The sequence below is a fragment of the Sinohyriopsis cumingii genome, unplaced genomic scaffold (assembly GCF_028554795.1).
Source record: "Sinohyriopsis cumingii isolate HCF-2022 unplaced genomic scaffold, ASM2855479v2 utg001850l, whole genome shotgun sequence".
In the NCBI taxonomy this organism is placed as follows: domain Eukaryota; kingdom Metazoa; phylum Mollusca; class Bivalvia; order Unionida; family Unionidae; genus Sinohyriopsis; species Sinohyriopsis cumingii.
In genome coordinates, this window is record NW_028316070.1 from 62,076 (window position 1) to 86,301 (window position 24,226).

A 24,226-nucleotide genomic window follows, 5' to 3' on the forward strand; every position below is an offset into this window, starting at 1 on the left:
TCTTACTCCTTTGCCAGTTAGCTACTTACATAGGTTTTGGTGTCATACATAGAATAAAAATTATTTTAAATCTTGGTTGTATTATACAGATAAAATGAGAATTGCAGGTTTGTTTGTAGCTTCTTTTACAGTTCATTCGTAACAAAACATTTTTCTGTTCAGAACCCCAGCTCTATCCAGCATGCACCTACATACCTTCCATCTGAGGGTCTGGTGGAAGACGTCACAATTATGGATGCAGTATCTGTCTCCAGTGCTGATGGTGAAATTCTTACATTGCAAGATAAGGTAAGTTGCTGTTGTATTTATCGGTATATGACGCACCTTTTTATATGGTTTTCACATTATATGATGGAGTGGATTTTATACATAAACAACAAAATTGCCAGTAGCTATCATATTCCAGATCAGACAGACAAGGATACAATAGGAAATTTGATGCATACTTGCCCTTTAACATTCCTCTAGATGAAATAAAAAATACTCTGAGAAGTTAATAGATTTGTGCAGACAATATTTAAGACAAATCATACACTTGAGGATGGAAACAGGAATCAGCAGATTTTGAAATGGAGAATGAGAATAAAATTGCAGCATTTGGTACAGTGGAATTTATTTTCTAAACCTTTGCTCTAAATAGTATGTTTGTGTTATGTTTTCTGGTTTGCTTTTTATTCAGGGGGATTACAGTATAAGGAAAAAGTTTATTAAAATTCTTGAGTTTCTGAGAATATGATTTCCAATGTAGGATGTATGGGTTATTTTTCTTTTTTCTGTCATAATACACACTGCATATGTCGGTGATACAATCATGTGTATATATTACAAGCAGTGTCAATTTCCCTGAACTTCTTTGGTGGACAAGATGTGTTTAACCTTGAACCTTTCACTCCTAGACCAGTGTACCATTAATTGTTTGCAACTACTAAGGCAAAGGGACATAGAATTTCTCTGACTGTCTCTCTGTCCCTGTTTCTATCCTCCACTTTGTCAGTCCTCTGGCATTCATTTTTATTATTAGATTAGAACCAAATATCTTGTGAAACTTCATCTTAAAAACTGCTCATTTAAATTTAATTGTGCACACATTTTACACGTATTTCTTAAAGTGGATGGCCTTGATCATATAAACTTAGTCATTGCTAATGTGAATACTCTAACTTCAAAATTTATTATGATTTCATTCAAGTTTATCGTGAAGTTTCATCTCAACAGGACCTCAGATGAGGTCGATGATGAGCACATTCTGCATAGATTTCTCAGAATTATAGCCATTAACCTTCTTAGCACTCGCAGCACTGATGCACATCCTTGTACACATTCCAAAATAAAAATCATCTCACTGCTACATCAGGTTTCCAGTCCACCAGCTATTTAGTGGGAGGTGGCAGGGGACAATGACCATGTCAATGACAACTTCTTGTAACAAATAAGAAAACATTTTATTCCATATAATTTTGGAATTGTATCATCAATGCCTCAGACTTGTACATGTATTTCACTTGTACTTAATGAATATATTTGTTTTCTATGAGTATAACTATTTATGCATGAAAGCATTAATGAAGACAAAATGTCATGGAAATGAAATGTTTTAAAATAAAATAAAATTAACTTTAACTATTACTTTACTACAGGTGACATTATATGATGGCGTTGAATCCTGGCTGAACAGATTGCGTGACTCTGTGGCCAAGACTATACGAGAGATGAATATTAGTGTCATCAAAGATTGTGAAAATGGCATCTCCATAGATGAATGGGCATCCAAGGTATTGTTAAGATTTTCTACAATTTGAGATTGATGCTACTGTCTACACATTTTTTTCTGTTGTGAATAAATGTTCTTGCTAATTTTGTCATTATCACAGATTTATTGCTTAAAAAATTCTCTATGCTGTGTAGCTATGAGCATTTAACTGCAAGCACAAAGCCAGGTTTAAGTATTTTTTAAGGTTTAACAATATTAGTAATAAAAACATCAGCAAGTACAGCAGCAGTAAAAAAATGTAACTATAATAATAATAATAATAATAATAATAATAATAATAATAATAATTTGTTCACAATAGAAGAAAATATTCAGTATATTAAGAATTCTATGGTAACCAATGTCTTCTTAAGAATTTATCATACAGAAGATCATATGACAATTGTCATGTTTTATATAATCTGAAACAAATGTGTTTTGATTATAGCTTCATACCACTTCTATTAAGACCTTTCTATTTCCTATTCTCCCCCTTGTTCTCTGTCTCTCTCTGTCTTTCTCTCTCTCTCTCTCTCTGATAGGAATTATGAAAACTAAAAACATAGCAAAAGATATTAGTTATATTTATTGATGTCTCTATACTTAGAAATTGTTGTCATGCTGATACTGAATGATGTTTTACCCAGTACCCAGCTCAGGTGTGTAGAATTGGCATGCTGTACCATTGGACCAAGGAATGTGAACAGGGTATAACTGAGATTCGATATGACAGAAAGGCCCTCCAAGGTACACTGAAGAAATATTTCACAACTATTTCCAAACTTCCAACTGTATTGGGTCGTGGAGTATGGAGAACCCTTGAGGACCCCATGTTACCAGTTCATAAGTCCAGACTGGAGTGTATGATCACAGTGAGTAAAGCGTATATCTGTCTTTCTGTATGTTTGTCAAAATGTGTTAGGACAAGGGGTAGAGAGAACCCTCAAGGACTCCATGTTACCAGTCCATAAGTCATGATTGGAGTGTATTATCACAGAGAGAACAACTTATATTATCTTTCTGTATGTTTGTCCAACTGTATTGGGTCAGAGGGTATGGAGAATCCTCAGTTACCCAGTGTTACTAGTCCTTATGTCTGAACTGGAGTATATGATCACAGAGAGTAAATCTTACAAAATATTTTTCTTTATGTATGTCTGTCCCTTTTATGTCTTGCCAGAATTTGCAGGTAGTGCGATGTGTATTTCCTACAGTTCTGGTGGCAATTGCATTTATGGTACTGATATCACAAAATTTACAATCTGTCTCTCTGTTCATAGAAATATAGTGTCACATTAAGAAATTTGCAATACCATGACTTGTTTGTAGCAATGATACATCTTGATTGATACTGATGATAAATGCATTGAATAAACTTCATTATGCTCAGATGTGGTGACCTTCCAAATCTGAGAAAATGTCAAAATATAGAATTCTTTGTTAACACATTAACCCCTAGCGACGACTTTACAGGGCAGGAGGTAGTAGCCTGCTGCCGAGCTCTGTAGCGTCATGGTCATGCATGATACACTAACATGGATGGTATTATAGAAAGGTAGACAGATGTAGCTCTAAAATGATATCAAATAATCTGGAATATCTAGTTGCACTACAAAATACACAAAATTCGCCCATGGTCGGAATCCCATTTTGTGTCCGGATTTTGGACTTTTTGGTCTCAGATCTAAGGCAAACCGGTATCAACTGCAAGCAGACAGATGAGCCTTTGCAAAAAGTAGGATAAGATGGGCATTTGGAATAAAGAGTGGTCTCCATATGAAAATAATGGCTCCATTTAGCAAAAAAAACCACAAAAACAAGTCCAACTTTTACCCTTCTGCTCATGCGCGAGTCTAATAGCCAACGAAAAACGATGTTTCTAACACAACTAGGCAATATGTTATTGAAAGATGACCGGGGATTTGGTGTTTTCGAGTCTATTCAGAAATAGCTTTCAAAATGTGTTTTCTACTCGATTTTCAGGCAAAAATGGCAAAAACCTCCAGGGGTTAATGTGTTAAAGGGATATTTTCTTACTCTATGGCTAGTATACATGATGTTATTTCAGCAATCTTTGTACCTGAGAGATATCTTAGACAATATGTGTCAGAGAAAATTGAAGGAACCTTCAGATTTTGAATGGAGAAGAAGCATAAGATGTTACTTCCAAAAGACTGGTAAGTTAGAAATTCCATTAAATTTATTCCAATCAGTTTTTTGCTTATTTTCCTTACCGTTTTAATCTAACATGATCATAGTTTGTAAATTTCAAAACTGTGAGTTATTTACTTACTGCTAATACATCTTTAGAGTGGTGATTGTTTGCTAGAACAGTAACGTTTGTTTTTACATAATATATGTAACTGACAAGTTATAACAATGAAGAAGTGCTCTAATTCATATCCAGTAAAGACTGATGTACTAATTATTTTGTACAAACACTATTTGTATTGAATGATGAAAAATATTGATTCAGGTTGGAAAAATCTCACATATTTTTATTTATTGTAAAAGGTTTTTAAAACTTATAATTTTCTTTTGACTGCATTCATATTCCAATAATGACTTAGACAAATCATTTGAATCAAAGATGAGAGTAGTTAAATCTTAATTCATTAAGAAAGTATTTGACACCAAATTATTAGCACAAAATTTGACAGAATAAGATTCTGCACAATTTTTTTAGTTTTGTAAAAATTAATATACAATTCTGTCCATGTAGTAGACCGATTGTTCAGATTGGTTTGAGAAGTTGATAGAACTGTTGAGAGAGGCCAACAGAGTGGCTGATGTCACATGTGTAAACTTTTGTACAACTTTGTCATACTGCTTGGTCATTCCAGTGGTAGAAGTCTGGGATGATGGTCGTTCTAATGCATTGAGTACCCCTGAGACTGAGTGTAAGATGTGTTTCATCTCTATGTTTGACCAAATGGGATACTCCCACTCTAGCCACGTTGCCATAGCAATACTAATGCACTACGGCTCTCCCTTCTTATAATGCAGAAATTGGGATCCATAATTATTGTCTGTGTTATACAATGAATCATGGTGTAGTGAAAATGATAAAATATTTGATAAATATATTTATGTCAGGGTAATAAACAATATGCCAATCAAAACTGCTAACCATGTTATATACAAAACTGTGGTTTAGCAAGACTGATAAAAAATCGGATCAATGCATGTACTGTGTATATTTGTTCATAAGTCTATTCCAGCTGTAAACTTCACAGACCTAGATCTTCCATTACATAATGCATTGGCAGATCTGGGTCTATGTAGTTTGTCAGGATTAATTGGTAGAACAAGCAAAAGTCACTCTGATCTTCTGGTACATTATGCAATGGCAGATCAGGGTCTCTGTTATTTGTTGGTGGATGTGACTTATAAATGAGTGTATGTGGTATATGTGTTGGGGAGGGAATAAACAAAATGCCAGTCATATATATAATAGTAATTTTAGTTGATAAACCAATTCAAGTACAATGGTTTTTTTTTATTCCTATACAGTCAGGGAAACGGGAAACCATTTTGTCTTGAAACATTTTCTAGTCATCATACTCCAACTGAGGACTTAGAATTTTGTCAGAGCTAGGTATATATAAAAACTGGAGTTTGTATTTTAAGGATTTTTTACCTTTTTGGTTTATTCATTGTTTTGTGTGTCTTATTTTTTTTTTATACCTAAACTTACTTTGCCCTGTATAGCAAGGATTGTACTGATATGCCATTAAACCCTATCCACACATACATAGATACATATTTACATGCATCCATACTGGTTTTCAAATAAACCTTTCAGACAATAAATGCTTTTTTCAGGATTTGCATGGTAACAAAGTGTATTGTAAAGAGGGAGAGCTGTATTTTTGTATTTTTATTTGTTTTTGCTCATAGAGAGCTTCTCCTGCCATGTTTTCTGGTAGTAACTTTTCTAAGAGAAAGGTTACATTCTTTTTCCAGGATATCTCCAACGTATGAGTATTTCTAAAAAAACTATAGCTGAAATCAGGTTATGATAGAAAGAATGATTCCTATAAACATTTTAACATATTTTTAGGGCATGTCAGCTATAATGATGAAATGAATCATGGAAATTTTTGTATTTTATTACATACCCAATTAATGTTACATGCTTGAACTAACATTTGATACAGCTGTTCAGTCTGTATTTCTGAATCACACACCATGAATTGAACTACTTAGGTGTCTTCTTTGACATCCTTACTTATATATTTTTAGATGCAGGAAATCAAACTTTTATTAATTCCAATTTGTTTTGAATTTTGTTCATACAGTAAAGCTGCTGGTATTGAAAAGGCATAAAAGAAGCAGTATGTAATAAATACAAAACCACATTTATGTTTTGTTTTGAGTCAGGGGAAAGAACTTGTTTGATGCAGCTAATAAAAAAGGTCTTCATTGCCTTGATGTATCCTTACATGACATCAAACTTTTCACCAACTCAAAATGTGTATGCAGTTTTGCGTGTGTCACTTCCATTGGCAGTTCTAATATGCCCTATGCATTTTGGGTTCAAAAGTTCAAAGGTTGAGGTCAACATGACTGAAAGAAACAAAATGGTTTCTGCAAGTTCTCCATCACCCAAGGAACCCCTTAAATTTATTGATCAGAAGGTCAAGGTCAGGGTCATTGTGACTGAAAGAAGTTATAACCATAGTTATGCAATTTTGTGAATGGTATGCATATGGAGTAAGGAAGAACCCTATCAGTTTCAGGTTCGAAGGTCCAGGTCATTTGGACTGAAATAAGGAAACTTGTTTTTGCATAATAACTTGAGTTCTTCATCATCTATGGGTTCCCAAACTATGTGGATGGCTTACTTGGAGTAAGGAAAAACTCGTTTCTTTTTGGAGTAAAATGGTCATGCTCAAGATAGTTGACTGAAAGAAGAAAAACAGCTTCTGCATAGTAACATTTGTTCTACTTGACATACCTTAACCCATCTTTGTGGATGTGACATGTGGGCTAAGGAAGAAGACTATTGATTTTGAGGTTAAAGGTCAAGGTCACTAACTTAAGAAAAAATAGTTTCCATACAATAACATTAGTTCTATGTCAGATCTGACCCAAACTTTGTGAAAGGATTTCTCTTAGGGCAGAGAAGAAGCCTATCAATTTTGGGGTCAAAATGTCAAGGGTCAAGGTCACTGACAGAAGAAAAATTGTTTCTGCATAACATTCTCAGTTCTGAACATAGAGGACTTTGCAACTTGGGGCAAGTGTATAATGTGCTTTTCATGGTACTCTTGTTTATTTTTGTAGGCATCAACATTAACTTTTTGCGTTTAATTTTGATTCCATTGCAATTTCCTCAGCAATTATGAAACTGGATGAGTACATTTATTGTAGGAATTCATACTCACCATTAGCAAAAGTAGGTTACAGTTACCTTATTTTCACAGATCTAAATTATGGTTTTATATTTTGCTTCATGTTTATGACAATATTGCATGTACAGCCATCAAATTTGATGCTTAAATTTACTGTAAAGACCAGTATTGACACCATAAATAAGCAGGTCACTATGATCTATTTTTCTTGCTCATTTGATCTTTTTGAATTTTTGATCATGTGGATTATTATGCAGAGAGACCATCTTCTGGAATTTGCAATCAGTTGCAATGGCAAGTCAGTCATAATGATTAAATGGATCTGTGAAGTTGTTGTGAAATGAGAACTTACATTTTGATCTCCCATAAAGAATATGTCTAAAACCAATATTTTGCCATTTTTCAGATGAAGTAATGCAATTCTATAGCTGTATTTGTCACTGGATATTTAGCTAAAAAGCAGGCAGATCTTTTCCCAAAGTTTTGGCTGTTGAATGTGATTTGAAATACTCACATGTAAGGCCATTGTTGGATGCCACAGGAAAAAGCCCGCTATGCTCCTCTTTCAGCCTTGCCTGCCTTCAATAAGACTTCCTTATTTTTAATGAGAATGTGCATGAACCTGCTTATTATAATAATCAGTTATTGCAAGCCTTAGTAACATGTCAGAAAGCTGACCCAGCATGGACCCAGCATAACATTTCATGCTGATTTGAGTGAGTTCATCAAAGTTTCTCATCCAAGGCTTCTTTTGTTGATTGATAATAAAAGTACTTTAATTTATGTGTATGAACTTGTTGCATTGATGATGTAAATTTTCTTTCTGTATATTCCTGAAAAATGAGGAAATCTTGTATGTAACAGGCAGTCAACAGGCTGTAAAGGAGCATACTGGATATTTGTCTATGGCTTGCAACAAAGACACAGGAGAGTAAAGCTGTTTTAAGGATGTAATCTAGTTGATAAAATGGAAGAAAGTTACTAAACTGAAAAGCATAAAGTGTTCCCCAATGAATTTCTCCCTGTCATTTTTTCCATATAACTCCTTTCGTTAAATTAGTGTCCAATAAAATTGTTGTCCTGTCTCAGCTTAATTTATATCTGCCAGAATGTTACAGATACAAAACATTTTGTTTGTTTATTTCTTTAAGTTTTTCCAACTTCAAAGCTTTTATTCATCCAACCTTTGTTTTTTTTAAAAAATTCAGTGTCTAAAATTCAAAGTGTTACAATTGTTTTAAAGTGTCTTGTAATATATCAATGCTTCTTTCAGTTGTGATCAGTTAACTGTCATGAGGGATCATTTTTTGTCATTGTAATATAATTTGCTGGAACCTTTTTGTGCAAGGGTTAATAATATATTACAGTTTGTAAACTGATTTAGTTCTGTATGTATAGATTTTGTATGTGCAAATTTGATGGTGACTAGAGTCCCATTGTCTTCAGAATAAAATAATTGTTTGATTGGTCTCTATATTCACTCTTTTGAAACAACCAAAAATTCTAATAGTTAACTCAAAATGTTTGGATATATTGTTGCTTTAGAATTCATAAGAAAAACAGTGAGACTTTGTGGGGAATACTTTATGCTGTCCTACTTACTGACTTACTAACAGTTTGGATGATGATATTTGTCTAATACATTCGTAATGGAAACTAACAAATATACCGCTGAAGAATATTATATGCATATTGTATCATACTATGTTTATTTTTATGTTTCTTGTATAGTTTGGTATCTAGTTGGTGAAAGGTCATTTCAGATTAAGTATATTGACAGAAATAGAGCTTGTCCCCATCAAAATGTCCATTTGTCTACTGGTCTCTACAATACTATAGGCTTTTATTGTTATAGTCATCAAGAGAAATGGTTATGTAAATAGTGAAACAAATTTATTTGTATCGATAGATATATTAAGATGTAAAATGTTGCATGTAAATTCGTATTCATTGTAACATGACTCAAATAGAAACAGAGGGGTTAGTTTACATTATGCCATACTTTGAAGGCTTTAGAACTGGTTTTACATTATGAATTACTTTGAAGGCTTTAGTTAAGTTTTACATTATACCATACTTTGAAGGCTTTAGCACATGTTTTACATTATGCCATACTTTTAAGGCATTAGTACAGGTTTCACATTGTGTCATATTTTGAAGGCATTAGTACAGGTTTTGCATTATTCCATGCTTTGAATGCATTATTACAGGTTTTACATTATGCCATATTTTGAAGGCATTAGTACAGGTTTTACATTGTGTCATATTTTGAAGGCATTAGTACAATTTTTGCATCATGCCATACTTTGAAGGCATTAATACAGGTTTTACATTATGCCATACATTGAAGGCATTAGTACAGGTTTTACATTATGCAGTATTTTAAAGCCATTAGTACAGGTTTTACATTATGCCATATTTTGAAGGCGTTAGTACAGGTTTTACATTGTGTTGTATTTTGAAGTCAGTAGTACAGGTTTTACATTATGCCATATTTTGAAGGCATTAGTACAGGTTTTTTATGCTTATATAAGATTTCTTGATTAATGCAGTTGAATATTCTCCATTTTTGATAATACAAATTTGAAATGTTATGGGGATCATCAACATTGGATAAGTTGTGTTCTTTTACACCAGTGGTTAATATGTATGTATAATCATAACTGTAATAGTTAACATATATGCACTTTGTTTATGTTTGCATTCGACTGGGAATTTACAAGGTACAATAAAGGGCAGTTTAAATGACTTTTCCCAAACAGATTAAATGCCAATGTTTCAGCATGGAGACTTTTCACACACAGATTAACTGGCAATATTTCAGCATGGAGACTTTTCACACACAGATTAACTGGCAATATTTCAGCATGATGACTTTTCCCACGCAGATCAGCTGGCAGTATTTCAGCATGAACACTTGCATGCTTTAAACACTTCTTCTCAGATAATAATTTTTGGTTGAAGTATACCATCTTACCCTGTATTATTGGCTTACCCAATAATAATTACCTATTTTAATGCCCACAATTTAATTGTCTGAAAACGTAAGGTTTGGTGGTGGAGTGGGGCGAGATTGAGCTCTTTTTTATGTTTGTGGATTGGCTCAACTAATACTTGTGTCTTCAATACAGATATAAAAATAAAAAATTTCATAGCCTTTGTATCACTTGATCTTGACATCCTTCACATGAATACTGTTCTTTCTGAATGTAAAACTATTTTAATAAAAATAGCAGTTTAGACTGAGCTCATCTGTTAGAACCATCACACACAATCAGTGAAGACTGAGTTCTTTTGTCAGAACTGTCATACACGATCATATAAGACTGAGTTCTTTTGTCAGAACTGTCATACATAATCAGTAATGACAGTTCTTTTGTCAGAACTGTCAAATAAGATCAGTGAAAACAGTTCAGCTGTCAGAAATACCACACATGATCAGTGAAGACTTAGTTCAGCTGGCAGAACTTTCACACATGATCAATGAAGACTGAGTTCAGCTGGCAGAACTGTCACACACAATCATTGAAGACTGAGTTCAGCTGTCAGAAATGCCACACGTGATCAGTGAAGACTTAGTTCAGCTGGCAGAACTGTCACACACGATCAATGAAGACTGAGTTCAGCTGTCAGAACTGTTGGACGTGATGAGTGTAGACTGAGTTTAGCTGTCAGGACTGTTGCACATGATCATCTTACTGCATAAGATTAAAGTATTTCAGTTTTCATGACTGGAATCATGTTGTACTGAGAGGCCTGATAAAAGGAGCCATGATGTAATGAAGGGCCTTATAATAGGAACCAAGTTGTATTAAAAGGCCTTAAAGCAGGATCCATGTTGTAATGAAGGGTCTTATAACAGGAACCATGTAATAAAGGGCATTATAACAGGAACCATGTTGTAACGAAGGGCCTTTTAACATTCCTTTGTTGGCAGTGTACATCATCATCATTTTGAGATTCCTTTGTTGGCAATGTACATCATCATCATTTCAACATTCTTTGTTGGCAATGTACATCATTGTCATTTTGAGATTCCTTTGTTGGCAGTGTACATCATCATCATTTTGACATTCTTTGTTGGCAGTGTACATCATCATCATTTCAACATTCTTTGTTGGCAATGTACATCATTGTCATTTTGAGATTCCTTTGTTGGCAGTGTACATCATTGTAATTTCGACATTCCTTTTTGGCAGTGTACATCATCATAATTTGTCATTCTTTGTTGGCAATCTACATCATTGTCATTTTGACATTCCTTTCTTGGCAGTGTACATCATTGTCATTTTGACATTCTTTTGTTGGCAGTGCACATCATTGTAATTTTCATTTTCAGTACCAGTGCTGTATTAAATCAAATCACCTTTTTGTTTTATTATGCAAACTGTAGCTGGCCTTATTTGGTGTGTTAAAATTGGGATAAAAAATAAAATTATGACCTACAGTTGTCCATAAAATTGTTCACATAAAAACTTTTGGGTTTTCCATGAGCTAGGGTAAAGATGGTATGTTTTAATTGTAATAAAGAAGTTTTCAGTTATCAGAACTTTGTATCATGACAGACATCATGAAAAATATTATTACATATTTATGTCATACATACATACATACATACATACATACAATTTATGATTTGGGGTTTAACATACAAATTATGGATAAATATCTCTCTCCTAAAGAAATTTGACAATGATTAAAACATAGTAGATTGTTATTATGCAGTTTGCACAGAGGCTTTGTCATTAGGATAAAAATACATGATATATTTTGAATCGTTTTCACCCAAATATATAGAAATTTCCAGATGTACAAGAAGCTCTTGCATTGATTGTTGTAACTCGGTATGTATTCTCACATATGACATTAGTGTCCTTGTTTTGTCCCAGCCATATCCATTGAGAGAACATACAGTGTTACTTGTTTATGACATTCCCCTCTTGTCCTCCCTTCCAGTTTGCCCCCTTGTAACTAAGTGTTAGGACATATGACATTAGTGTCTTTATTATTTCTGTATTTCTTACATATGACATTACTGTGTCATTTTTTTGTCAGTATTTCAGACACATGACGTTACTGTGTCTTTGTTATGTGTATTTTTCTGACCTGCAATAGGGGTCCCGATTGGCGAGTGGTCTAAAGCGCTCTCCATTACGAATCACTGCCATCTCACCTCTGTCTGCATGGGTTCAAGTCTCGGATTCAGCCAATGTGGGTATGTGAGAAAGCTTGCCAGTAGCATCTCATGGGTTGGTGGTTCTTTCCGGGGTTTTCCCCGGGTTCTTCCTCCACCATTAATACTGGCCACCATGTATAGCCTATTGTGTGCTGAAAAATGGCGTTAAACCCTACAACAACAACAACAACAACTGACATGCAATATCGCTGTGTCCTTGTGATGTCTTATTTCTGACAGATGACATTACTGTGTCTTTATGTCTGTATTTCTGACATCTGACAGTACTGTGTCCTTCTTTTGTCAGTATTTTTTACATATGATATTACTGTGTCTTTGTTATGTCTATATTTTTCTGACCTTTAACATTACTGTGTCCTTGTTATGTCTATATTTCTTACATATGACATTACAATGTCATTTTTTTGTCAGTATTTTAGACATACGATATTACTGTGTTCTTCTTATGTCTGTATTTCTGACATATGACAATACTGTGTCATTGTTGTCTGTATTATTTTACATTTGACATTACTGTGTCCTTGTTATGTCTTATTTCTAACATATGACATTACTGTGTCCTTGTTATGCCCATATTTCTTGCATATGACATTACCATGTAATTGTTTTGTCAGTATTTCAGATATATGATATTATTGTGTCTTTGTTATGTATGTATTTTTCTGACCTTTGACATTACTGTGTCCTTGTTATGCCTGTATTTCTTACATATGACATTACCATGTCATTGTTTTGTAAGTATTTCAGACATATGATATTACTGTGTTCTTTTTAAGTCTGTATTTCTGACATATGACATTACCATGTCATTGTTATGTCTATATTATTTTACATGTGACATTACTCTGTCCTTGTTATGTTTCGATTTTCAAAATCAGTTTTGGTATAGGGCTTTATGTTAAGAAGACCTAGTTAAAGTTTGATTTTCTGACAATATTGAATGGATTTGTAAGTTGTGTCTTACACCATTTTCTTACAAAATTGAAAAGATTTGTGACCCTAGTCTCATTTACACCATTCTCTTAAAAACTTGAATGGATTTGTGACCCATGTTTGACTTTAACAATTTTCTTTCAAAATTGAATGGATTTATGACCCGTGTCTGACTTGCACTATTTTATTTACAAAATTGGATGATATAAAACAAAAGTAGTTTCCCTTTTGTTTAAAGATTACAGTATTGTACAAAAGACATTTAATCATCCAGTTGTTTGTGGAGCTAGTACAAAGTTAGTACATGTACTTCCTGATTCCACTAATGCATTTATTTAGTAGAAGTGACTGCTTAAATGCACAGATCATTCTGTCACTGGTGTGTTAACTTATTTTATAGAATTTCCCACACATGTATGATGAGTTGAAAGAGAAATATTCTATTATGCACTCCCATATTCTGTGAATTACTGTGTATACTCACTTATAAGTCAGAAACAACTGCAAATTTCATAAACCCAGATCTGCCATCACATGATGCACTAGGTAACACATAGAACAAACAACACAGACCCAGATCTTCTATCACATAATGCACTAGCTAACCCATAGAACAAACAACACAGACCCAGATCTACCATCACATAATGCACTAGCTGACCCATAGAACAAACAACACAGACCCAGATCTGCTATAACATAATGCAGTAGCTAATCCATAGAACAAACAACACAGACCCAGATCTACCATCACATAATGCAGTAGCTAATCCATAGAACAAACAACACAGATCCAGATCTGCCATCACATAATGCACTAGCTAACCCATAGAAAAAAAAACTATAAACCCTTATCTGCCATGGACATTTTGCAACAGCAGATCAAAGTCTATATGTGTAGTTGAATCTGACTTAAAAGTGAATGTAAATGGTATATATATATATATATATATATATATATATATATATATATATATATATATATATATATATATATATATATATATATATATATATTGTACTCCTTTATCAGTATATCCAAAATTTATTTTGATGTATATATATAGACTTTTGTTTCAACTCAAGAAAGAATAAATCTACAAAATGTACAGAACAATAAGACATTGCAATTGAGTTTGATTTTCTTGAATTTGAGTTTGACTTTCAAGTTATTTTTGCTTGCTTGACTTAGATTTTACATTATTCATTTAACATGTGCAGGCTTCTGGGTTTCATAGCTAATTTTAAAAGCTGAGAAATAATTATATTTTAATTTTTGATGCCAGCCTGCAATGAATGCATGTTACCTAACTTGATTTCATTCTGTGTTCTGTAGATATCACAGTTCCATACCATCTTTATGCCAACCTTTCATGATATTCATATAACAATTTCTTACAAACGCAAAGAATGGCCAACATAAATTGCAAAGATCTGTGGTTCCATGTTTAAAATATTGATGCTTTGTATTCAAGACATATAATTTCTAAAATCATCAATCCATTTTATGCAATCATTTTCTGTCCTACGTCTCAAATAGATAAATGACCTATATGATTGTAGTCAGTTTTTCGGGGATAGATGATTTTTAAAGTTTAGACATCAAATGACATCTTTTTCCACTATCTTAAATTCCTAGGTTGTTCCAAGATAGCCATTATGTGGGGCAGAATCCATTGTGTCATTAAACAATATTTCAAAGAATGCCTGTGAAATAAAAAATAGATAGTGAATCAGCTGTTCAGTTGACACATCATCAAACAGTCCATCTGATTAATAATCCCTTTATTGTACTTACACTTTATAGATGAGGAGAAAAGTGAACCACTTATATGGATTTTGGATTCTTCCTACTTCTACCACAATGAGTTCTATGGGAACAACACTGGAGTGGCACTGGGACCTGCCACTGAACGCTGCTTTTTGACAATGTCACAGGCCCTTCAGAGGTATCAAGGGAGCTGTATCACAGGTCCTGTAGGGGTCGGCAAGACAGAAACAGTAAAGGTGAGTTAACCAAGCTCTGCCTCTTTTATGTCAATGTTAAAATATATGTATATAGCCTGAGTTTTAACAATAATGTGCTAATGATGATATATTTGTATGAAAGTTGAGATTGTTCAATAAAACCTATTCTTTTGACCATCCTTATGGGCTCCATATCACTGCCATCTCCCCTCTATCTTTGTGGGTTCAAATCTTGGGCACAGGCAATGTGAGTATGTGGGAAAGCTGCCATTAGCTTCCATAGGTTGCTAGTTCTTCCTCCACCAGTTATACTAGCCACCATGTGTAGCATATCTTGTTCTGAGAAAAGGTGTTAAGCCCAAAACTTATAACAGCAACAATATATTGACCATCCTTACAGCAACTGGCCATTTGGTCATTTCCATTTGATGTGCACAAAAGGAAATGTAAATTTTGAGAGTAAAGCACTGGCAAATTCAGAATACATTCCCATTATGACCATTTTACTGCACAATTTGGTTTAAAATGGGTACAGTGTTCTTATATTTTAGAGTAATTCATAGTAACATATATTGCCAATGTTAGCATTGGCCTAAAATAGATATAGTGTACATATATTGTACAGTAAATACAAACCAGTGTACATTAGTCCAGAATGTGTACAGTGTACATGTACAATAAATACATTATAATTTTACAATAGTCTAAAATGGGTACAGTGTACTTGTATGATAATTCATACTAGTGTAGTTGCCAGTATAAGTATTGGTCTAAAATGGGTATAGTGCACTTGTATTGTGCAGTAAATACATGTTAGTGTACAATAGTCTAACATGGGTTTTGTGTACATGTACAGTAAATACATACTAGTGTACATTGCATGAACTATTCTCTGTTTTCTGGTTTGATTTGAGTATGAAGTCTTCTGAAGCAGTTAATGCATCTATTCAAGATAACATAATTTTTGTGTGCAAAAGAACTTTTCAGTAGTGGACACATGAGGGATCACATAAGTTTCTACCTAACAGGTATCATTTATAAATGTTGACTGTAAAATGAAAAAAAGAAAAAGGGATGCATTAATCTTGTCATTATTAAACAGGTGTCTTGTACACTGAAATGTCTGTTCAGACAGTTTTTGCTATATTTTAATGTTATTTTTTACCACCATTTGTAATATATATTAAACTGGGAATAAAAGAAGTATACATGCAGTAGAATCTTTCAAAAGGGAGGTCAATTAAATATAAAGGATTTCAATTGGAAAATATTTAAAATGTCTAGTACTGAAAATTGTTTTATATACATTGTAAAGAGGTGTACTTTATGTTTTTTTTCCTACAGGGACTGGCAAACATATTGGGCCATTTTATTGGAGTTTTCTTGTGTTCCCCCCAGTCAGATGCCATTGGCATGGGGAAGATTGTTCAAGGATCAGCCATGGTAAGAACTCTGCTGATTACTATCAAGCATTTAGACTAAATAATTTGATAACGTATCATTTAGGATTAACATAAGCCATATTGACCAGTTTTACAGTACTACATCCTTCACTGTAAGGCCCTTCATTATAATATAGTTTATCTTATAAGTAAGGCAAATAACGTTATGGGTCATATTGCATTACGTGATAGTAAAATTAATGATTCATATACTTCATTATAAGGCATCTTAAATTTGTAAGTAACTTTGTTACTATGACCTTCATTCATCATATAATCTTTGTTTCCTAATTATTATTTTCTATGATTTATCATTTGAAATGATGACCGATAAATAACGGGTTATTTACTGTGTAATAAACATTTTTTCACTTTTCAGGATGGTTGTTGGTGCTTATTTGATGATGCCCAGAGTCTGGGTAAAGTGGCCATGTCAGTTCTAATCAATCATGTGGAAAGCATTCTCATTGCCCTGAAGACCAAGCAAACCTGTACTTTCCTGTGGGATGGTGTAGAAGTAAGGACTGTAATAATCTAGATAAGACATTGGTGACATGCTAACATTCCACTGATATGGTAATGGGTTTAATTCCTTATACCATTCATAACAAAATTAATGATCAGTTAGAAAAATAATAAAGAAATAAATGTTAAAGTTGAAACATCTACCATATATATTTGCATACAAGTCTGATTCAGCTGCAAACAACATAGACCCTGATAAAATGATGCTGTTGCATAATGCTCTGGCAGGTCAGGGTCTGTGTTGTTTGTTCTACTGATTAGTCCTAACCAACTGCATTGAACAGATCTGCAAGTTCATTATGTGATGAAAATTCTGGGTTTGGAATTGACATGCATACAAGTATAGGTAGTACATTTAAAATTGTAAATTTGCATCAATTGATTACTGCTTCGGGATAATTTACAAACTAAAGAATTATGATTCCAGCTTTTCTGAATAGAGAAATAGAGTGAACATATTTGTGATAATTTTTTTATATAATTGGGCCTTTTAGGATGGGGATTCAGTATTGTATGTTATTTTAAATATGACTAAAATTGTAATAGCTTCAAATGCCCTTCTAAATTTCTTACATTTTATGCTCATAAAATTTGGAAGATTTTACATTATTAGAACTTAATTCATCTCCACAAATTAGCTAATTTATTCCTTCTGTTTAGGTGAATTTGAAGAGGACAGTTGCCATGCACATGACTGTAAGTCCTTCTACAGCCCCACCATCTTTCATCATGTCACAAGATGTAAGATCCCTGTTTCGAAACGTTGCCCTCGTCAAGCCAGATCTAAGCATCATCCTCAAGGACAAGTGTGCCTCATTGGGATTCAGGGCCCCACAAGTCCTGGCAGCCAGACTTAAAGTCCTAATGGAGCTGGTCAAAGATCAGCTGTAAGTAGATCCGAGTCACTTTATTATCAAAATATTATTTAGCAATAAGGCTGTTAAGATCTGTTGATAAACTGGCAAAAGATGTTACAAAATTTTCACATTTAACAAGACAGCTAACATTATGAAAAGTTTACCCATGTTGATTGCTGCAAGGATATACAGCATTCACACTACAAACAATGATGTGACAAAAATATTGTATTAGGGATATGTCAACACTACTGAATGTTTGAAAATTTAATTTAAGAAAAGTGACTGATGGAAGGTTTAAGGCATTTTCTCATCAAATCATTATGATTTTTCATTTTCATGCAACAGGTTCTTAAAAGTGTACATTTTTTGAAAGTTGATCAAATGTCAGACATAAGGAATAATGCTTCAACAAAATTTTATATGCCAGCCATTATGTTATGATGATGTCCATCCATCCACCTGTCTGGCTATCTGTTATCAATTTCAGTTTTGCACATTAACTCAAGTTGGCCTCCACCTAAGGTTAACAAGCTTTGTGAATGGCTTGCACTTTGGTTAAGGAATAATTCCGTTTATTTCTGGATAAAAAAAGCGTAGGTCAAGATCACAATGACTGAAAGAGGAAAATGGTTTCCACAAAGCAACCTGAGTTATCCACTATCTACAGTTACTAATCTTCATGGAAAATATTGCATACGGGATAAAGAAGAACCCAGTTGATTTGGATTCAAAAGGTCATTGGTGAAGGTTACTGTGATTGAGAAATGGAAAATGCTTTCTGCACAATAACTTGAGTTACCCATCATTTGCATTTACTTTATGAAACTTTTTGGATGGATGCACTTGGTGTAGGAAAGAACCCTTTATGTTTTGGGGTCAAAGATGCAGAGGCAAAAGTTACTGTGATTGAAAGACAAAAGAATGGTTTCTGCAAAATAACATTAGTTCTTCATCTCAAACATGTGTAAAGGTTGCATTTGGGGGTAAGGGAAAATCCTATCTACTTTGGGATCAAAAGTTAAAGATTATTGTTACTGGAAGAAAATAAAATTGTTTTTTCATAGTAACTTTGATTTCGGACTACATACTTTCACCAAAAGTTTATGGAGGGCTGACACTTAATTTATGGAAGAGGCCTGTTAATTTTATGGTTCAAAGATCAAAAGAAATGAAATTTGCACAATGACATTTGTTCTCTAGTAACTTTCTTATCATTCTTTATGGATGACTTGCACTTTGGATAATAAAGAAGCCTATAGAATCGGGGGCAAAATGGTCAGAGGTCAGGGTCATGGTAAGTCTTATCATTGAAAAAAATATGCACACTATTTTATTACTTACATATTGTAGTGAACTGTGTCAGGAATTGTTTAATGGATAGCTGTGTAATTATATGTGCAAAATAAAATTTTCCTGGGTACCAGAAATTAAATTTCTAATATTATAGTTATAAATCTAAAACAGTTATCTAAAACACTTGTCATAGTTCACTGATTTTTCAATAGGTCTGTAATATTACCAGTTTAAATTGTTAGGTTTCATTACTTTTTTAATTTAAATAATTAATAGCCAAAATTTTATTTTAAATGCATTCTCATTTTCAGGACCTATATAAATGTGAATACTAGATTATATCTGTAGCTGATATGGACAGAGAAATCTGAAAATAAAAATATGTGCTTACAAGTTCTACAATTAGTGACCCATTTTACCTTTACAGTCATGCTCTCTGTATATAAAACCTATATTAAATGACTTTATTGTATTATAACTGTTTTATTTTTTCATTATATTCTGTGATTCATCAAAGAGTAGAGCTGGTAAAACATTCTTTTTTAACAAAGTATATTAACAATGTCTAAAAGAAAGAAAAGAAAGAAAATTAAAAAAGATGAAAGAAAAGATTTTGCCGTTTAAAGTACAGGTTGCCAATTCAGGTAAGGGATGGAGTAGATATTTATTCCTAATAATCAATGATGGCTATATACAGTAGATGAGAGTCCACAGGACCAAGAAGATAGCAAGTGCTGATCACATTGAACATGTTATTGCAAACTGCAGGGAACATGTGATTCCATGGTAAGTACTGAATGAAGAATAGAACCAATGATGCTCTGTGAAGAACAGTAAATCTACCTGTCTTTACTGAAAGTGAGTTGTGTTTTCCTCATGGGGTAACCGGTCCTTATTTCAAATTTTATGTAGACTGCTATTTTATGTTTAATAAATGAAACAGCTAATTGGATATATTTAATCAATGCTTTAAATCGTATTTCACTAAAACTTTACAGAACTTGACCTTCAGTTATGTTAAAATGTTACAGCAATCAGCCTATCATCTTTCCTACTGTTTTCAGACCTAACAATTTCCACCACCAATTCTCCATTGTGGCCATAACTGGTGCACTGAAGAAAGCCTCCATCAAGAGGCGGTTCATGCGAGATGAGAAGACTCAGGATAGACTGGACACCAAGAATAAAGAGGAGACATCACGATCCAACAGCCAGGCTTCCGATGCCCCTAGTAAACCAATTTTACCTCAACAGAGCTCAACAGGTAAACAGCTATCACTAAATTATGTCATCAGTTGACCATTTTGAAAGTGATTTCATATTTTTTATACCATGCATTTTTAATATGAGTTAATTACATTACCAGTACATGTGATGTCATGATCTTACTTAACTAATGCTTGAGACATCTGAATTTACTTCATTGTGATTTTCACTATAATTTTATGCCATGATTTTATTCATGTAATAAGTGCTCATTTCATGTAAAACTTGTCAAATACTATAATTCTTGTGCTTAGCAATTCTGCAAAAGATAGTAATTTCAACTCGTTAAATACATTTTTTTCTTTATAAATGTGGTCTGTTATCAGTTGGCTTATCTATGTACTAGATGAATATTGTATATTAAGTTCCTTTACTAGGGTAGAATATAGTGCTTTTATGAGGACTTAAGATGGGTCCAAAAAAAATTAACCTTAGCGAATTGGATGGAAAAGTTCAGTCTGTTGTGGTCAAGAGCTGTAAAAATCTTAATATGGATTAAAATTACAGCTTTCCAGTTTCAGTGAAAGTCTTATTGGTTGACATTTCACAGAAAAGTATATTTATAACTGAAGCTTCAGCTTCACTCTTACACTTGACAAAATGACTGTGATTTGAGTCCAAGCATTTACATGATGTTGTTTTGGGTTCATTGTTTCAGAGTTCTTAGCAATTTTGAAAATATCCCATCTAGTCATATACCTTATTCACAGTTACACCAGGTAGTGTGAAGTTGGGCACAGGTCACAGGAAGGCTGGAACGCCAAACCCCATGACAACAGCGGGAAAGATGGAACATGCCCTTGTCTGCCAAACAATAGAGGAAATCATTGGACCCAGGCTTACTTCAGAAGTAAGTCTTAAGCTACAAATTTAATACTTTTCAGTTTCCTATTTTCTTTTCAGTGTTGCCTGGCCATAAGATCAAGGGAGATAAATGGCATTGCCCTTCATCTACCATGCATCTTACATCATCTGTTGCATGTCTTCTATCATGCATCCACCAACATTTGTTATTTTTAACTTCTCAAAAATAACAGTGGACCACTTGCATGCTATGGCCTGTTGTCCATTATTTGTCATGTTAGCACAAGTTTGTTATTGCTGCTCATACTAATTTACGTGGATGACTGCAATGAAACGTTAAAAATTTTGTAAAGATGTAGTCAACTCTGCGGAGTTGCACCCCGTCCAGAAGTGTCTTCCTCAGCAATGAATAAAATGCCTGATTTGCTATCTTTTCATATACTTGGCATTATAGATGTTCTTTCCAATATAAAGGAAGGTTACTACCTTTGTTTTTGGGAACCTCCTCCCCTTTCATGGACTTCCATTTCTTTTCACCAGTCTAAATTATTTATCAAAGAGAAGTTTTGATTACCCTTCTCTGGAAGGGTGTAGTAGATAGGGTAGAAAGGACCAAAGTCCAGTTTTCAATTCCCTGATGTTTTTGTTGTTATGGAAAGGTAGAAAGTTTCAGCTCATAATCAATCTTTGGCCCTTAAACAAATATTTTACTTGAAGAACATTTTAGATGAGACTGCTGTCTTGGTTAGGAATGACATAAGGCCCAATGACTCAGGTTAGGAATGACATAAGGCCCATTGACTCACGTTAGGAATGACATAAGGCCCAATGACTCACATTAGGAATGACATAAGGCCCAATGACTCAGTGGTCTCCTTTGATCTTCAAGATGTGTACCTCCAAATCCTGATCTTCTAGACCACAGGAAATACCTCTGGTTTTATCTGAACAGTTTTAGTTCTTCCATTTGGCCTCACCTCTCCCCCCACTGAGTCATTACCGTAGTGATGGGGGTAATAGTGGCTCACTTGAGGTCTTTTAGGGTCACCATGATCTAGTATTTTGATGATTGGTTGATGAACAACAGCCTCATGTTTACTTTTCTGAAGAACCTGTCCCTCTGTTGGTTGGTGGTGACTCATCTGGATCTAATCCCCATCCAGAAGAAGTCAGATTTTATCCATTCTCATGACTTTTTGAATGTGGGTATGAATTTCCTAACCAGTCAGGGAATAGTTTGTGTTGCCTCAGATAGGATTGCCCAGATTCTGTCCATCATAGTAGGTCTTTTGGCCAAGAATTAGTTGTTACCTCACCTTTACCTCTCTAACCTGGAAACTCAGAATATAGCTGTAGACTTAATTCCCATTGGGAGACTTCATTTTCATCCTCTCCAGTTCCTGCTTCTTACAGTACTGGAGACCACACAAGGACCTGTGGTCAGCTCAGATCTGCTTGGCAGTACTGGGTTTCTCATACACAACAAGTTACAGATTTTCTCTGATATCATTCAGGTATTTTGAGTTTTAGAGACCATTATCTCAATCATTAAGGTCAATATGGAACCTTTTGCGAATTCTTTGGGTGTTATTTAAACTCCCTTTTGAACTGTTGAGTGAAGCTCCTTTGAAAACATTACCCTTAAAACAGTCCTCCTCAGTGTCAGGAAGGAGAAGGAATGAAATTGATACCTTGTGGGTGGAAGAGTGTCGTTTATGATTCAGTGTTATCCATGATTCAGTTTCTCTTCTTTGCCAACCTGGATTTCAGTCTAAGAATCAGTTACCCTCATTAGCTTCTGTTCCTGCTAAGATTTCCAGCCTGTGCTGGGGATGATCAAGATAGGCTCTATTGCCCAGTTAGGACTTCAAGGTTTTATTTCACTTCCATAAAAGGAATCATCTCTTTCTCTCTCTTAGCAGCTTCCTATATATTTTGATGGCCACCATTTCCTGGTGGATTGTCCTCACTATCAAGATAGCATATGTCTTTCAGGAGAATAAAACTCAGTGATGTTGATCCTTTCTTATTCATTCCACTCTGGATGATGTCATGAGAGTTGCCTTCTGCCAGTCTCAGTCTACCTTGTAATCCTTTTACCTGCAATCTTTGGTGCTCCACAGAGAAGGTATTTATTTGCTGGGTCCAGTTGTGACAGCATAACATTTAGCCAAGCCATCTATGAACTTACAGTAGAGAACACTCCTACAGTATGGGTATAGTGCATTTTTCTTATATGTCTTTGTTTTAGAGATCATCAGCTTCCCTCCTAGCTGGTATATTTAGCAATACAGTAGTAGCAGGTATTGAACTACAGCAATTAAAATGTAGTATTTTGGGGTGTCAAACTAATTTTAATAATGTAATACTTACCTGTAACAACTGCAAAGATTCCCTTCTCCAACCCAGTTTTAATGTCCTACATTCTCAGCCCAAGTCAAAACAGGAAGATGTTTCATATGTTGGATATGATTAAGGAATCAGCAAAGCTGATGCCGGGCCTGGAATCACTGGTTTCTTCCAACAATGACTGTTAGTCATGTATTTTTTCAAAACCAACACACAAATTATTTACGATTACTGCCGATTGTCATAGCCCATGCATGCTGATTTTTTTTATTTTTTTTAAGCAGAAAAAATTCAAAAGAAAGGTTTGTCAGATTCTTGGTTGTCCATTTTACCTTTGATCTTAATCAAGCTTTACTAAGGTAGATTTAATGTTTGAATACAAGCATCTTTATGATTGAGATCTGCAGTTTTTTTTTCAGAAACTATCCAGGGGTTCTGATTTAAATGTCTCCCAGATGGTTATAGAAATCTGACCCATTGAT

At 34.0% G+C, this 24,226-nt stretch overlaps 1 protein-coding gene across 1 annotated transcript in view; it reads left to right on the forward strand.

Moving 5' to 3' along the window:
• LOC149771451 (dynein axonemal heavy chain 5-like) overlaps positions 1-24,226 on the forward strand; it is a gene marked incomplete at both ends in the record, with an annotated part of 186,111 nt that overhangs the window by 60,466 nt on the left and 101,419 nt on the right. The window contains 11 exons of the mRNA XM_089948431.1: positions 163-288; positions 1,638-1,772; positions 2,398-2,622; positions 3,819-3,927; positions 4,594-4,650; positions 15,045-15,244; positions 16,550-16,648; positions 17,027-17,164; positions 17,833-18,059; positions 20,390-20,589; positions 21,302-21,441. Of these exons, the coding sequence (XP_089804557.1) occupies positions 163-288; positions 1,638-1,772; positions 2,398-2,622; positions 3,819-3,927; positions 4,594-4,650; positions 15,045-15,244; positions 16,550-16,648; positions 17,027-17,164; positions 17,833-18,059; positions 20,390-20,589; positions 21,302-21,441 (1,656 nt within the window). The remainder of the gene's footprint in view (positions 1-162; positions 289-1,637; positions 1,773-2,397; positions 2,623-3,818; positions 3,928-4,593; positions 4,651-15,044; positions 15,245-16,549; positions 16,649-17,026; positions 17,165-17,832; positions 18,060-20,389; positions 20,590-21,301; positions 21,442-24,226) is intronic.